The sequence below is a fragment of the Xyrauchen texanus genome, chromosome 14, assembly GCF_025860055.1.
Source record: "Xyrauchen texanus isolate HMW12.3.18 chromosome 14, RBS_HiC_50CHRs, whole genome shotgun sequence".
In the NCBI taxonomy this organism is placed as follows: Eukaryota; Metazoa; Chordata; class Actinopteri; order Cypriniformes; family Catostomidae; genus Xyrauchen; species Xyrauchen texanus.
Window position 1 is genome coordinate 26,500,099 of NC_068289.1, and position 17,488 is coordinate 26,517,586.

Genomic DNA, 17,488 nt, shown 5'->3' on the forward strand with positions numbered 1-17,488 from the left:
TGGTCTCTTTACATATCGGTCAAACGATCTCTTCCTGTCTAATCGGGCGGTTGGCCAGAACAGTATGAATGATGTCTTCGCACTTCGAAGGGAGAATTTTCATGATAGCCAGGCTGCAGGATCGTTCCATGCAGAGTCTCCACCTTTTTTCCTGAACGCGGAAGTGTTCCACGATTCGACTGTTTTCAATTTCCGGTCTCCAGTGTTTTCAATCGCATAGGCATACATTCTAAGCGGGTAATGTAATGTTTATTGTATTACATTTACAAGTCAAATTAATTTCTTTTTTTAATAGTGCCTTATCTAAGTGTGTAAATGACGTGACGCGATGGTCAGGGATAAGTTACGTTGATATCATTAAATATTCTGTATTTAATTTTATTTATTTATTTTTCACAAAAAGTTAATATCAAGTAACTGTCTACAAGTATAGCCAGCTTATAAATAAATGTATTATTGCTTCACCAACAAAAATGTTTGCAAAGCCAAAGCAACATCAAGCACTGAAATTCTTGTTAACAGAAAAGTGGGGAGATACAAGCAGGGGTGTAAAATGTACTCAGAAATTATACTTAAGTGAAAGTATGGATGCTGAGTGAAAATTTTACTCTGTTAAAAGTCTTTTAAAATTATTTCCGTTTAAAACACACTTGAGTGAAAGTGAAAAAGTATTCACATTAAATTGTACTTGAGTATTAAAAAGATAACGTGAGAGAGAATTTTAAATTGGTTTGTTAAGTCTCCGACAACATATGTCCTATTTCTCCCCCAGTAGTATTCATAAGCTGGTCATAGAATCATGTTACAATAACTACATTTTTGCATAATTATTTTTATGTTGTCTGTTGTATGCAGCATGGCAATTTCCTGGTGGAATCAACACTAGGGGTGCTAAAACAGTGACTTTTAAAACGGCAGATTATCAGTTCATAAACACATACTTTTTGCTCTGTTCCTCACACAATGTTATATTATGACATATAGCGCATTACTTTTAAGGTGACATCCTAACGTTTGCATTGAATAATCAACTACATTTACAATCTTGTTCAAATGTGATCAAGTTGCACAGAACCTCAACAACAGGATCAGGGTACGAGTTTTGAGGAGCATGTGCGACAGGTGAGCCAAAAGTGTAATAGAAGTACCACAAAATGACATGGTTGCTTCAGAAATTGTATTTTTCATCATACATTTGCTTGTTATGACACTATGGAACTGGAACTGCCCTGAGACTGGTATTGAACCACATAATTGTATTTTGCAAAAACGTTGCCACAGTCATGCATTGATCGTTAAATGGGAGAAGACACTCACAAATTATGATGTCAGGCCACCAGCCCCAGTGAGTAATGTTGTTGGTTTTGTGAATTGTTTTCTGAATTTACCACCAAACATTGCTGTTGAGCAGATGGATGAATTCAGTAAAATTCATAATGAATATTTACTCTGATTCCATTATTATTATCATTACCATTTCTGGTTTTATATTTATTATTAGATTCCTCTGGTAGGAGGAAATCTATTGTTATTGACGGTTTTATTATTATTGTTGTTATTAGATTCCTCCGGTAGGAGGAAATCTATTTTTATTGATGGTTTTATTATTATTATTCTCCTTGAGCCCGAATATCTCCAAAAGTCACTGGTCAAAATTTTCTAAATTGGCACATTGATACTACATGCCAACGGGTACCCCCACACCAAGAATGGCCCACATTCGCCCATAGGTGGCGCTACAGGCCACACCCAAAAACAATATTTTCAAAGTGATGACATTTCCACCCCATTTGTCCAATTATTCTGAAACTTGGTGTACATGCCACATTTCTCATGGGGAACAATAAACCTCAAGGACCCATAAATTCCGCCATGATGGATTTTCCTGTACAGTGAAAATTTTGGAAAACCTACAAAAATCTTCTTCTCCTGAACCGTAGTGCCAATTGACTTGAAATTGTCTTTCAATTTGTTACTTAGCAAAAATGAATACAACACAAAATGGCTGAAAGGGGCATATTTATGTAAATGTCCACATTGCCTCAATATATATGTGTCAATAAATCAAATGTCATTTTGACTGATGGTTTTTCAAACCTAACATTCTTCAAGATGACATCACTCTGAAGTACTGTGCAAAGAATGGCCCACATTCGCCCTTAGGGGGCGCTACAGGCCATGCCCAAATGTCACATTTTCGGGGCAAACATTTTCTAATTGTGTACATTGATACTACAGGCCAACAGGAACCCCCACACCAAGAATGGCCCACATTGCCCTTAGGGGGCACTACAGTCCATACACAAATGTCCCATTTTCAAAATGACGTAATTTCCACCCCTTTATCCAATTCTTCTGAAACTTGGTGTACATGCCTCATTTCTCATTTGGAACAAAAAAGCCTCAAGGATCCATAAGGTCCGGCATGATGGATGTTCCTGTACACAGAACATTTTTCATTTAGGATTCAGACAGAAAGACTGGATTTTAAAATTTTTGGATTCCTCAATTGGGAGGGTTTACCCCAACCCTCTACTGATTAGTTTTAAATAATTTGCCATTTTGAGGAGGAATCCGCATTGCTGCTTGCAGCTGTATTTATAATTAATAGTTGCCTAACAACAACTACAACAATTATTCAGCAAAAAGTGAGTAGATATGTACAGTTATGATTTAAAGGCAAGTGTACCGGTAGAAATTAATTATATGCATTTAATTACAAAAGCCTTTTGTTTATATATCTGGTGTGTGTAACCGTATTAATTATTAATATGCAACATGAATGATAATTCAAACATCATAACTGTCCTATCTGTAAGAAGTAGCAGACGTTTAGAATAAAGTTTTAAGACAAAAACCACTCACTTCGTGCTCATAGTTTTTAATGAATTCATCACATTCAGTCAGGCGTCACATACAGTCTAGTCACACAAATATTTCAACATATCCGAAGCTCAAATCAGCCCCAAAATTCCACCTCTGCAGATGGGCAGAACTCCACACAGCTGCTTTGCAACACTTGAAAAGACTGATCTCTGGTTTGTCAGTTGCAGTGAAAAGGTAGCTTTAATCCGAAAGTACTTTTCAGGTGTAAATAAAATTGTAAGGAGTAAAAAGTACTATTTTTTTTCTTTGGAAATGTAATTAAGTAAAAGTACCATTTAAATTGCACACGAGTAAAGTACAAATTCCAAAAAATTATACTTTTTGCTCAATTACTGTACACCCCTGGATACAAATAATGCAACATTCCAGTTGGAACATAGTTTAATTACTCAAAGGAATATTTTGGGTTCAGTACAAGTTAAGCTCAATCAACAGCATTTGTGGCATAATGTTGATTACCACAAAAAAAAATTTCAACTCATCCCTCCTTTTTTTAAATGCAAAAATCGAGATTTGGGTTACTGTGAGTTACTTACAATGGAATTGAATGGGGCTAGTTTTTGGAAGGTTTAAAAGGCAGGCATGTGAAGCTGATAATTTTATAAAAGCACTTACATTCATTATTCTGTTAAAACTCTTATTTGAGTGGTAAAGTTTTTAAATCATAATTTTTGGGTCTGTTGACTACATCGTCAAGGCAACGAAGTTATAAAATTAGCCATAACTTTACACAGAATAGGAGGAGACTTCCGGTTTGGGTGAGCATGTGAAAGCAGCGTTGTCTCAGGCTCCCGCAGCGGTAACTTTGAAAACTTACTTTTTCCTCAAACCCCCAACTAACTGAGAGTGCAAGAATTAACATTAGAACTTTGAACACCTTAGAGAAATGTCAAAAGCATCAAAAGCGTCTAAAAAGACTGAAGCAGACGCCTCTCCTACGGGCAGCAGTACAGCGCTAGCTGGCATAGCTAGTATGCTAGAAGACCACAGAGCTAGTATTGCAGCCGACTTCAAAGCAACATTCGCTGCTCTGGAATTGAGACTCGACAAAATGCAGACAACGATAACAGAACATGGTCAGCGAATGGACTCATTGGAATCCCACGCTGAGCTGCAAGCCCAACGAATTCAAGCACTGGAGGAGAGGTGTGTCGCATTAGCAGATGACAACGCTAAGCTAACAGCGAAGACTATCGATCTGGAGAGCCGCAGCAATAATATTAGAATAATCGGCCTCCCAGAATCAATCGAGGGACCCAGGCCCACGAGCTTTGTCGCCGAACTCTTGGCTGAAGTACTGGGCGACCAGATCCTTCAGGGTCCTCCTGAATTGGACCGAGCGCACAGAACGCTCACCGCTAAACCACAACCCGGCTCACGGCCCAGACCAGTTATACTTCGCCTTCATCGCTATCAGACCAAGGAGCTGATCATTCGGGAGGCTCGTAAGAGACGTGGGAAACTTCAGTACAGGGACACCAATCCAGATCTTTGAGGACTACACACCAGAAGTCGCCGGGGAACGAGCTAAATATCGAGCAGTGATGGCTGATCTTTACAACCTCGCTCTTCGGCCAGCACTTCTCTTCCCGGCCCGTTTACAGATTACTCTGGAGAGCGGAGCGAAGAAGAGATTCTCATCCCCTGAGGAAGCCACCACCTTCGCGGCCAAATATCAACAGGCCCCGATGCCCGACTAGCTTAACTGCTATTTTACCCACGGCTAATGTGGTCCATGTTAACCTAGCTGGCTCCCTTACAGGAGGAGCTGTGTTTGCATTGGTAAGTCTTAAAATTAAGAGGAGAACCTGCTGAGCCTTAGCGCCCATCATTTTTACAAGGACGATATACTAAGTGAGTTATTGTGTCTATCTCAAAGAGATTTAAGGACTGGTTGGACTCTGTGGGGCCTAAGTTTGATGTTTACCATTTAACTGCTATGCTGGACTAGCCCTGTATCTAGTTCGGCGGGTTCAGAAGCTGGTGTTGTGTATTACACTTCACTTAATTCGAATTTGAAGTTAATTAAAGAAAATAATAGCTTGTATTATTTTATTTCATATTTAAGTTAGAAGGTTATCAAGCCAATATAGGGTTATAAACGATCATTATGACGGAAGGGGTACTAAATCTGCAGTTCACTCGATGTTTAATCCTAAGTGATTAATACCCTGTATCTTATTTTTACATTTACCTTTTTATTTTTATTATTTTTTTTTGATTATCACTTTGTTACTTCTAAATCACTTTTTGGTATTCAGCGGCTCAGAAATTGGTGTTGTGTGTTACTTCACTTAATTCTAATTTGAAGTTAAAGAAAATAATAGCTTGTATTATTGTATTTCATATTTAAGTTAGAAGGTTGTCAAGCAAATATATGATTATAAACGATTATTATGATGGAAGGGGTACTAAATCTGCAGTTCGCTCGATTTTTAATCCTAAGTAATTAATACCCTGTATTTAATTTTTGCTCTACATTTACCTTTTTAATTAAAAAAAATTATTTATCACTTTGCTACTTCTGAATCACTCTTGGTATTCAGACTATCTTGATATCTACTCACACTATATAAGCGTCATGAAAAATGTGTTTAAGGTTCACGTTCATTACTTTAGGGGTCCCATCTAGCTTTTTAAGCTGCAGGAGCTGGGACAAATAAAGGAAAGACGACGCAGAAAGGGAAGTATGACTATTTGGGTTTAGTTTTGATGAATGGGACAGGGGAGAAGGGATGGGGAAGGATATATTCACTTGACATTGTTTATTTTGAGTTCTGTGCTATGTATTCATTTTACATTGGGCTGTTTCTGTACAGAAGATCCCACTTGCTGTTCGCTGCTTACTCCTTGAGACTGACCTGACAATCTTACCACGAGACGCTGAACCATGGCTAGTGTAACCAAAGGGGGTGCCGCTAGCGCACGGGCTGTGAGGATTAGCTCACTAAACACTGGTGGGCTAAACACTGCAATCAAACGCACAAAAGTTATGACACATATCAAAAACCTAAATGCGGACATAATGTTTCTTCAGGAGACGCATTTATGCAACTCTGACCATAGAAAATTAAATAGACCTTGGATTGACCAAACTTTTCACTCACAATTCAATGTAAAAACAAGGGGCACGGCTATATTAATCCGGAAAAATTTCCATTTCACCTCAGATAAAGTAATGACAGATTCAAACGGTCGCTATGTAATTGTTACCGGTACGTTATATGAAAAGCAGGTAATCCTGGTGTCCGTCTATGCTCCTAATTGGGACGACCATAACTTTGTGAGTTCATTGTTTGCTACTATTCCAAATTTAGATTCTCACCTTCTGATAATGGGAGGAGACATGAACTGTGTGATCGATGCAACATTGGACAGGTCTAGTCTAAGATCAACCACGGCCTTGAAAATGTCCCAGGCTTTTTCCACGTTTATGAGTCAATATGGATTGGTGGACCCATGGCGTTTTTCACATCCTTCTGTAAGAAAATACTCTTTTTTTCTCCCATGCACATCGTTCATTCTCATGCATAGACTATTTCTTGATAGATAAGCTTATTCCAGCGATCGTCTCCACCCAGTACTTACCCATAACAGTGTCGGATCATGCCACGGTGGTCTTGGACCTTCACTTTAGTATGAAGCCAAAGAGATTCAGACATTGGAGGCTAGACCCTCTCTTGCTGGCAGATGCCAACTTTTGCAAACATATTTCTGAATCGATCACCTTCCTACTGTGAAACTAATAAGAATGATGAAACCTCCCCGTCCACATTATGGGACACTCTCAAAGCCTACATAAGGGGTAAAATTATCACTTTTACGTCACATACGAATAAATTGCGCAGATCTCGGCGGAAGGAGCTGGAGGAAGCTATTGCAGATTTAGATAACTCGCTATCGTCCGCAAATTCACCTGATTTATGTAAAGAAAGAATAAGACTCCAAATGGAACTTGATCTCCTTCTCAATTTTGAGGCTGAACAGCTTCTCCTTCGCTCTCGGGGGTTGGTGTACGAACATGGTGACAAAGCTGGATGCCTTTTGGCGCATCAGCTGAAGGCAAAAGCAGCTTCAAATCAAATTACTCAGATAACCGATGAGTCAGACTTAATAACCTCTAACCCGGACAGAATAAATGACACTTTTAGATAATTCTTTTCCCAACTATATGCATCAGAGTCCCTCACAGATGAAAACCAACTAAATAACTTTTTTGAAAAATTGGACTTACCTAAAGTGTCACCCAAGGACAATCTGAGACTAGACGCTGCTCTCACTCTCTCAGAAATTAAAGAAACGATACAGTCAATGAACAGTGGCAAATCCCCAGGCCCTGACGGATACCCGGTCGAGTTCTATAAAAAATTCTCAGATCAGTTAGCTCCACTATTACTTGAAATGTTTGACCACTCATTTAATCAAGGCACCCTGCCGCCCACTCTTATAAAAGCTTCCATCTCCCTAATTTATAAGAAGGGTAAGGACCCACTGAGCTGCGCTTCTTATCGACCAATATCACTCCTCCCGGTAGATGTTAAAATACTCGCAAAAATCTTAGCTCGGCGATTGGAATCTGTCATGCCCAAGATCATTTCAGAGGACCAGACAGGATTTATAGTGGGAAGACACTCATACTCCAACATGAGAAGGCTTCTCGGTGTCATCCTCTCTCCATCTTCCTCTAACGTCCCAGAGGTAATAATATCTCTTGACGCCGAGAGGGCCTTCGACAGGGTGGAGTGGGCCTATCTCCTCTTTTCCCTGAGACAGTTTGGTTTTAGTACTAACTTAATTTCATGGGTCAGTTTGCTCTACTCCTCTCCTTGCGCCTCAGTGTGCACAAACAGCCAACGTTCTACTCCGTTTCCACTCTTTCGGGGAACACGACAGGGGTGCCCGCTATCCCCGTTATTATTTGCGTTAGCGATTGAACCATTATCAGCTGCTCTAAAAACGGAGGAGGGACTTGGGGGGATTGAAAGATGGGGCATAAGACATCAAGTTTCGTTATATGCAGATGATCTGCTTCTCTATGTAAGTGACCCTTTGACAAGCATCCCACGTATCCTGACTTTTTGAATTCTTTCGGTCATCTGTCGGGATATAAGCTAAATATCTCTAAAAGCGAATACTTCCCAATCAACCAATTAGCTGTAGCCATATCGCCATCAACTATACCCTTTAAAATAGCCAACACAGGATTTAAATACCTTGGCATTACAGTTACACGATCCTTGCGAACAATGCGAGAGCAAAATCTTACTTCATTAACAACGACGGTCAAGTCCGATTTACAAAGATGGAATTACCTTCCGTTGTCCTTGGCCGGTAGGATACAAATTATAAAAATGAATGTGTTACCAAGATACTTGTACATTTTTCAATGTCTGCCCATCTTTCTTCCCAAGTCCTTTTTCACAGCTATAAATGACATTATTTCATCATTCATCTGGGCCGGTAAACGGCCAAGGGCAAGTCGTACACTGCTTTGTAGGGATAGATCGGCTGGGGGACTGGGTCTGCCCAATCTAATGGGCTACTACTGGGCAGCCAACGTGCATAAGATAATATCTTGGTTTACTTCCCCTCAATCCAGTTGGTGCCAGAGTGAGTCAGCCTCTTGCTCCTCGTCGCTGCTAGCTTTAACATGTAGCACCTTGCCCTTCTCCCCGTCAAACTTTACCTCTAATCCGGTTGTTGTTGGAACTGTAAAAATTTGGACGCAAATAAGACGCCACTTCGGATGGCTCACCCCCCCTCTAGCAACTCCTATTTGCAACGATTCTCAGTTTTAGAAAACAAAGGGCTGCGTAGTTTGGGAGACCTGTACATTGATGGTATATTTGCGAGCTTCAACCAATTAATTTCTACCTTCAATCTACATAAATCAGACTTTTTCCGGTACTTCCAGTTGCAGGACTTTGCGAAAACACACACCACGTCATTCCCACAGATACCAACAGCCAGCGGGATGGACCAGGCTCTTGAGGATAGAACCCTGTCAAAGGGCCACATCTCCTTTTTTTTATAATTTATTGTCCTCAGCCAGTGAATCTATTTTACATAAGATCAAGATGAACTGGGAGTCAGACCTCCAATTGAACCTCTCTGAGAACTTCTGGGAGGGAGCCATGGGGGTTGTTAACTCGTCATCCAGCTGCGCGAGACTGTCACTAATACAATTTAAAGTCTTCCACAGGTTACACTATAGTAAGGACAAACTATCAAAGCTCTATCCAGACAAATTTGATGAGAATTGTAGTAGATGCACACAGGCTCCATGCAATCTTACCCACATGTTTTGGGCATGCCCCAAGTTGTCTGAATTCTGGCGACTATTCTTTAAAACAATTTCAGATATATTAGGCATAACTTTAACTCCAACCCCACATATCGCTATTTTCGGCAAGCCCCCGGACGGCCTCCGTACCACAATCATTCAAAATAACGTAATTGCCTTCGCCTCTCTTATTGCTCGCAAGAGAATTTTGTTATTGTGGATGTCTCCTCAACCACCATTAATCAAAGTCTGGCTGCACGACATTTTAGGTCTTCTGAAACTGGAGAAGATCAAATTCTCACTTAGGGGATCATCTGGCAGGTTCTATACTCAGTGGAGACCATTACTTAACTATCTAGATAAGCTGCCCGCTCGGGAAGTCTCTTTATAGAGTATGGTTATATATGTACTATTCCCTCTGATCCGGTCCGCCAGCGGCAGATAGCCCGATCACCCGATCTGTTCACACCAAGACATTTCAACATAACAGTTAACAACAGATAACTTGCTGTGGTGACAGAGGAGTGATCAGCAATTGATTGACATTTACTTTGTACAATTAATGTCTAGCACCATACATTGGTATTTTAATTATAACTGTGTAGGTATAGGTGTTTATAATTGTAGTTATGAGTACATATATAGTTTTTTTTATTTTTTTATGTTTAAGTGAATCGAGGGAGGGAGGGAGGGGAGAGGGAAGTGGGGGGTTGTTCATTTAAGTTCATAAAAAAGAAAAGACATTGTTTTCATGTATGCACTTTATGTCTGTTTTTGTACTTGATAAATAAAAACTATATTTATATATATAAAAAAAAAACTTTACACAGAATAGGTTAAGCGATTTTATCACACTAAAATAATTTAAATTGCTATACTTTTAAACCAGTGAGCATTTTAATGTTTACGGATTGGCTCCCATTCACTTCCATTGTAAGATCCTCACTGCAGCCCAGATGTAAAATTATTTTTTTTTTTAAATGAAAGGCATTTTTTGTGGTAATAGCTATCTTAACATTGTCGTTCATCTCAATGGCAGTTGCTTGACTGGTGCATGAAGCTCCAGAAGTACGTGACCTGGATGCAGCCATCTTTGCTTCATGTACACTGAGTTTCAGTAATTCGTTTTTTTTTTTGCCAAACGTCTGAGCCATAAATTTAAATCAGTTCAACTGTGCCTTGCCTTACTGATTGCAGAGATTTTCAGGTTGCAGTTGGGGGATGAGTTTAAAAGACAGCGGTCATGCTGGACACATTGTGCTTCCCGTAGTTTGTTGATTGCGTGATGTTTATTTTCTTTTTTGCAGACAAAGTGGATGCGATTGAAATTCAGAGAAACAGACGTGTGAATTTGACATGTTATAAACAGTGTTTTATTTTTATACCAATAAAAGGAGTCATGTCATTATCAGAGCTTGTGCAGCTTCTTGTGGGGCGGCAGGTCTCGCCGCACTTTGATGGCATACATCATTGCGGCACCGATTTATTTCGCTTTGTAAAGAGCCCTCCAAAAAAAATATGAATAAAAAAAAAAAATCAAGCATTGATGAAACGTTTACCTATATATAGACTTATGCAATTTACGTGTTGCTTACAAAGAAGTGTAATTTGTCTGAATTTAGAAATACTCTTTTTGCCTGCATAATTACGTAGTTGCAAAATCTACCAGCAGGTGGTTTTCTGCAAAAGGTAACCAGCAAAACCTTGATCCTCTGGTGCATACAGCCTTTATCGTTATAATCAGGGTGTTCTATCTAAATTGTTGTGCTAACCTTCAGGGGTTCTAGTTTGTTTTTTAGCAACCCTGCCATTTTAAGCATTTGACCACAATTATGATGTCTTTGTTTGATTTAAATAAAACGTTTTATTTAATTTTGCATATTTGTTATTCTATTTTATTGGCAGGTAGTTTAATTATTGCCTAAGGTATCAAGTGAGTGAAAACCACAACTGAATAAATTTGTACAATTTAGTAGTCTCAACATATTAAGACTTTTCAATTGAGCACTTTAGTAAGCATGTGCAAAACTACAGATTCTCAAAATCTGACATTCTTTTGGTTGTCTGAACTACTAAAAATGTTAAAGCACATGAGAATAACACTCTTTAACACATGATTGTGAAGCATTACAGACTTTTCATCTCTAATTAACATTTACAGAGGAATGAACTGGCAAGATCACCAATGGAGAAATGTTACAGCCAACACCAAAAAATGGCAAGACTCTCTCAGTAAACCTGTGTGTAAAAGAATGTATGGGTGTGTTATTGAGAGGGTCAAAGAATGTTAGTTTTCCACTGTCCCAGACAAGCTGAACTCTGATCCTCTGAAGTTTATCTTTCACTGGAAGGACAGTTGGTGATTTTGGTGGTATATGTGCCTTATATTCTCCACAGAAATGCCCCACAAGCCATATTCCACTCCTGGAGAATATTTTATTCCTCCTTGGAGCAGATTCTGTCATCACACCGAGGAACCATCCTGTACTGTCTCCAATCTCAACGTCCCAGCAGTGAGTCCCTGAGTCAAAGCCCTCTGAACCCAGAACACATGCAAACATATCAAATCTCTCTGGATTATCAGGAAGTGTCTGTTCCTCATCACTATATCTCACACTGGTCAGATCTTCAGTTAGGATAAGATTACAATGAGCAGTGTTGGGATCCAAAGTCACAGGAGCTGAAGAGAGATGACACAAACATTCACATTATGATGAGACAAATGATAATTATGATGAAAAAGCTGAATTCATTGTTGTATTCTGTACTTTGTTCAACAGTTTCTTGCATCTTCTGTAACACAGAAAACTGCAGATTGCTGAGGTGTTTTGGCACATTGATCAGCACTCCTGAAAAGTTCTCTGGATCCAGCAGTCTACACTGGGCTCTGGAAAAACATTCAAGAGTCAAAGATGCTGTGGGTTTGGGTTCAGATAATCAGGAGAGAGAAACAAATATACACAACACAAACCTTTTCATAGTGGCCTCATAGTTCTGTAAAAACAAATGCAGATTATTCAGTTTAACTGAAATTTGAAAGACATTTGTATATTTGCTTTTGTCTCAGGCATAATGAATACTGAATCTGCTGTAAGTTTAAACAAATAGAAATGATTCATACCAGTATGAATGAAACATCTTCAGCTATCATCTCCTCCTCCATGGTTCTGATTGTGGCTAAAAGAGATGAAATCTCTCTGCTCATATTTTCAATCCTCTTCTTTACCATCTGACTCTTTAGTTTTTCTTCCTCTCTCAGTGCATTTATTCTAGCTGCCTCTTCATTACATAAAAACTGATAAAGTTTCACAAACTTTCCATTAATCTGCTTCTCTGTGTGTTTAGCCTGGATCTGGAATGGATGAGATTTCAGAGAAAGGCAACAAGTAAACTAAAGTCTAAATATTAATAAACATTTCACAAATGATTTATAAAATGGAAATTTTCAACCTAGAATTCTGATTGAATGAGCAGCATTGGAAGCCATAGTAAAATGACTAATCGCACAATATAAATTGGACTGCTTATTAAATATACATGTCTTTAAAAATATTGCTGTTGCTGCCATTTTCTAAAATCAATAAGCTACTCAAGTCTTTGCATTACAGTGATTTTACCACAAGTAATGAGAGCTTTAGGTAAAAGATGAAGAAAACCCCTTACCTGTGGCAAAATCGCTGTAATGAACAGCCTTGCATGTCTTATTGCTTTAATAAATAGTGGTGCTTTACAACCTTAAATTACATTGTTAAATTCTTACCTTAATATATTCTGCAGTTTGATGCAAACTCTGTTGATACTCCTGAAATAATTTCAATTTCTCATGTAAGGGTTTTAGTTCAGCTTTTATTTTCTCCTGGAAAAAATAAACATGCATTTATTAAAAATATATTTATAATAGTTCAGATTATAATCTGATAGAACAGGCTATGTTCAAAAACTGTGGTAAATTAAACAATATGCACACACCTGTGAAAGTGAACATGAATCAATTGAATTCTGTATTAACCCTTCAAGGTCTGAAGTTTTTATTTTCTCCCCAATTTTTTAGGAATGACCAATTCCCAATGTGCTCCAAATACTCGTGATGGCGTAGTGGCTTGCCTCAATCCGGGTGGCGGAGGACGAAACTCAGCTGCCTCCACGTCTGAGACAGTCAATCCACGCATTTTATCACATGGCTTGTTGAGCGTGTTACCGCGTTGAGTGTGTTACCGCGGAGACATAGCGTGTGTAGAGGCTCACGGTATTCTCCGCGGCCTCCACCCACAACTCACCACACTGAGAGCGAGAACCACATTATAGCGACCAAGAGGAGGTTAACCCAATGCGACTCTACCCACCCCCAGTGTTTTTAAAGATTTCCTGTTTCAGTGGCATGCCCAAAATTAAAGGCATATAACTGTAAGAAAAAAAATTGTGTCTGATTTTAAATATATATATATGTATATATATATATATATATATATATATATATATATATATATATATATATATATATATATATATAGGTAGGTAGCTCTAACTGAGTACAATTTTGTGTTGATACAACAAAGCAATCAAAAGTTAAAGCATTACAAATATTATTTATCATAGTGTCCAAAAATGTCTCCAAGAGTCCAAAAGCCTCTCCAAACAAATACAACATAATAATTGTATATAAGAACTAGGGTTACGCAGTTTACTGGTACTAAGTATAGCGATACCAGAAAAATTAAAACAGTATGATACAATCTTGTTGCTAATTTCCATACCATATTACAGTATGCTTTTATTAGCAAAATTATGAGATTTTGACATGAAATCAATGACAATTTGAAAATAATAAAACCTCTGGGTATGGCCAAGTGTGATCTTTAAACAGCAGAAGGATGTAATTTAATTAAATATTATACAGTCGCATTCGTTGCACGCTACAGAATGCACAAGAGTTGCCGCTTTGCCAAGTCATCTGATGCACACACATCGCACATGTTCACACACTCACACAAACGCAACACGCACTACGTGTGCTTAATTTTGTATGCAGTGTATTTACAGTACAAATGTCTGTTAACATGTAAATTAACTCCGATGCAGCTCGGAGATTTCAGCTCAAGAGTGGCAATGGGGTTACCCCAGCATAAATGGGAAGCTTGATATAACTAACCAGTCACAAACCGGAAGAACTCAAAAGGTCTGTCAAAATAAAAGTCACGCTTAAATGAAAGCTCTTTTCAAATGGATGAGTCAAATTGAAGACTATTGTATAAAAACTCAATATTCAAAAAGTAGCAATAATACTCATAACAACAATTATATAATATGAATTGGTTGTTTTATTATTGTTATTATATTATTTGTAAGAAATATCACAAATGCAAGTGTTTATTCAGCATGTTGTGATTTAGCCATAACAGCCCTTTTTCATGAATGTTTTCATTAATACTGTGCAGCTCTGTTTTGCAGAATTTTATTTTACCCCAAAAAAAAAAAAAAATTTGTACAAATAAATTATATATATATATATATATATATATATATATATATATATATATATATATCATATTTTTATTTGATTAAAGCTATATGTATCAATTTGAATACCATTTGATCATAACATTTATTTAAAATATTTGTTATGTATCTGTGAGACTTTATGCAGTTCTTTTATTCAAGTTGTTTTCTGTGTAATTTCATAAAAATTTTACTATAGTATTGATTTAGTATCGACAAAATGTTGGTATATGAGCAACCCTAATAAGAACTAATTACAGATGCAAATGACTAAAGGTATGCTCTCTCCAAAGTATGAAGGCATGAGTATCAAGATCTTATTTGGCTAAATTCTGTGTTACCGTATCTGAGCCATAATTGAGTCTGTGAGTGAATAAAATAGGCTGGTTGTATTATTCTCTTTGAGAGCTTTCCAAATACATATGACACATAGCTATCTGATCAGTTTAATGTTTTTACCGATTACAATAAAAGTGCAAAATTATTAATAAGAAACACTTCTGGGGCTGGATTCATGAAACGTTCTTAAGAAATGTCTTCTTTACTACCAATTTCTTCTTAATTTCTAACATAAGAAAACATTTAAGAATATTTTATATTCCCAAAAAAACTATAAATATTGTTGTAAATAAAATCTTAGAGTTAGGATAACCTCACAGTTGTCTTAAATTCTAAAAGGTAACATTTTTTATTAATGTACTGGGCTTTTCATGTTGAGTCTTGTTTTCGTAGAAATGTGATTTTAGACCAAAAACGTTTTTGAATTTTGTGTTTTTTTTTTTTTTTTTCAGCTTGTAATCCATGTACATGTTATCACCAAATTCAAACAATAAATGCTGTTTTGAAGCTGACCAATCATGCAAATTAAAACGGATGCAATGCATATAACGCTCTCTCTCTCTGTGATCTTTAGAGTTCATAGAAACAAAATAATTATAACATTAGAAAGCAAAGTCTTTCTTTTTCACCGCCATCCACATCCCTATCGGAGTTGGGCAGATCAGAGACAGCCTCCGCAACCCTTTTCCATTTTCCTGCCTTGTACTTTCCGAAGTATTATTATCAAGTTTCCCAAGGATTTAATTTTTTCCTTGCATAAATTTCCTCAACAATAACACCCAGCTCTTGTAGATTTAGTTTATTTTCCTCCATGTCAAATTAAAAGTTATAAAATGGTTAGCAGCAAGTAAATTCTCAATTGATGGTTAATGTCATTAAACTAACACATCTCACACACATTACATTTTAAAAAATTATCATGAGGTGCTTGCTACTTTAAAAAAAAAAAAAAAAAAAAGGTTAATAGATAAATTTAGCATTACAATTTACCAGCGTTGAAGTTTTGAATTTGTTTTAGGCCACTAGACAAGGCAAATCCATTAGCAGGCTGATCAGACAATGTCAAATCCGGTCTTTTTATTCTTAAGAAAAAAAAATATTCTTAAGAAAATATTTGATAACTTCTTAAGAATTTTTCAAGAACTGCACTTAGGATAAATTATAAGACATTTGTAAGAACTTTCCTAAGATATTTCTTAATTTTTTCCTTAAGAACATTTTTGTGAATCCGGCTCCTGATCACTTCTGATTTGTCTGCTACTTTCAAAAGCACTTGTTCAGTTTTGATCATAATGCCTTGTAAAGTACAGCTTTTAAGCTTTAAAACAATACCTATTTTGTGTTAGTCAAGACTGTAGTTATTATTTTGATAATAATTTTTTCTGTGTGGAGAGCTTAAAGGGTTATTGTGCCAAGGTGCTATGTTGCTTTGCAACCATAAACAGCCTACAATTATGGACTATAACTGAGTTTTTGTAAGAGGTGTCAGAAACGAGATGGCAGGCTGGCCACCCGAGTCCAGGTCAGAAAATGAATAATCACCTTAGCTCCAGTGATGACTCCAGTGACTGTGGACTTTAGTGATGTAGATGCAGTGTTGACATCATTATATGATGATGTGTTCTGCTTTGTTGCACATCGTTCATCAAGTAGTCTCTGGCATGCATTGTTTAAGCTCTCACAAGTCGTTGAACCACATTTAGTTCTTCGTTCCTCCAACTCAAACTTCTCTGTGTTATTATATGGCTGTTCACTGTCTTGTGCCAGTGTCACTGCGGCTACATCTAAAAGGGTCTCTGCAACGAGCATTTCATCTTCTCTCATCTTTTTTACAGCTCTTCTTCGTTTGGATCGCAAATACCTGTTCAATTTAGAAGGGATGTTGGTTTCTTCTACTCCTAACTTTAGTGATGGGGCCCAATCCGGATTTGTTTCATCATGAAGGTAACTTGGTCTGCCTAAAAATAATTGTAAAAAAAACAATGGATTGTTGATATTTTCATTTACAGTATCATGAATAAATAAGAGGCTAGACTATTCATCCAGCTGGATAGAGATATGACAGCAAAATAGAAGGCTAGCATAATCCGACTGGTTAATGTAAAGAACAAATGTCAAGAAAAACAAGAACAATTAGCATTTAACATTTTCCATTGTTTAATAAAAAGAAAGAGATCTTCCCAGTTTACCCTGGATGAAGTGAGCAGAACACACTCTGCTGCCGTCCGAGGGCTTGAAGTTTTTTCTGTTTATTCTGGCTAACCATGTGGCCCTTCTGCGTTCACAGAGTGCTCTCGTTTCCTCTCCTTCGTGCTTCTTCACTCTTGGTATTCTAAAAAAACCCACTTTGGCATCTTTCGTGGACCGGTTACGGCAACAATGCACGATACACGTTGTAACCATTTTAAAGTAAATGCTTACACTTAATTAATCTTTCTCCGACTGACAGCACGTCCACACAAGTTGTTTGTTATGCCTACCAGA

At 37.5% G+C, this 17,488-nt stretch overlaps 1 protein-coding gene and 1 long non-coding RNA gene across 2 annotated transcripts; one reads left to right on the plus strand and one right to left on the minus strand.

Annotated features, from left to right (window-relative positions):
* The first annotated feature begins 102 nt into the window (after window positions 1-102).
* Window positions 103-13,547, plus strand: LOC127655348 (uncharacterized). The gene is made up of 4 exons (XR_007972031.1): window positions 103-237; window positions 11,567-11,682; window positions 11,950-12,086; window positions 13,221-13,547. It is a non-coding gene; the product is annotated as an uncharacterized LOC127655348 (long non-coding RNA).
* Window positions 10,173-17,488, minus strand: LOC127655346 (E3 ubiquitin-protein ligase TRIM35-like). The gene is made up of 7 exons (XM_052143111.1): window positions 17,194-17,488; window positions 16,547-16,962; window positions 12,930-13,025; window positions 12,291-12,521; window positions 12,141-12,163; window positions 11,938-12,056; window positions 10,173-11,849 (listed from the first exon to the last, which is right to left on the minus strand). The coding sequence occupies exons 1-7, from the start codon at window positions 17,405-17,407 to the stop codon at window positions 11,314-11,316; spliced, it is 1,635 nt and encodes a 544-aa protein (XP_051999071.1). The 5' UTR covers window positions 17,408-17,488; the 3' UTR covers window positions 10,173-11,313.

Excerpts from the sequence above, each read along its gene's own strand:
- LOC127655346 (XM_052143111.1), bottom strand. The coding sequence starts at position 17,407 with ATGGTTACAACGTGTATCGTGCATTGTTGCCGTAACCGGTCCACGAAA. Across the intron at positions 12,522-12,929 it reads AAACTGCAGAATATATTAAG|ATCCAGGCTAAACACACAGA; the intron begins GTAAGAATTTAA and ends CATCCATTCCAG. Across the intron at positions 12,164-12,290 it reads AAGATGTTTCATTCATACTG|AACTATGAGGCCACTATGAA; the intron begins GTATGAATCATT and ends TTGTTTTTACAG.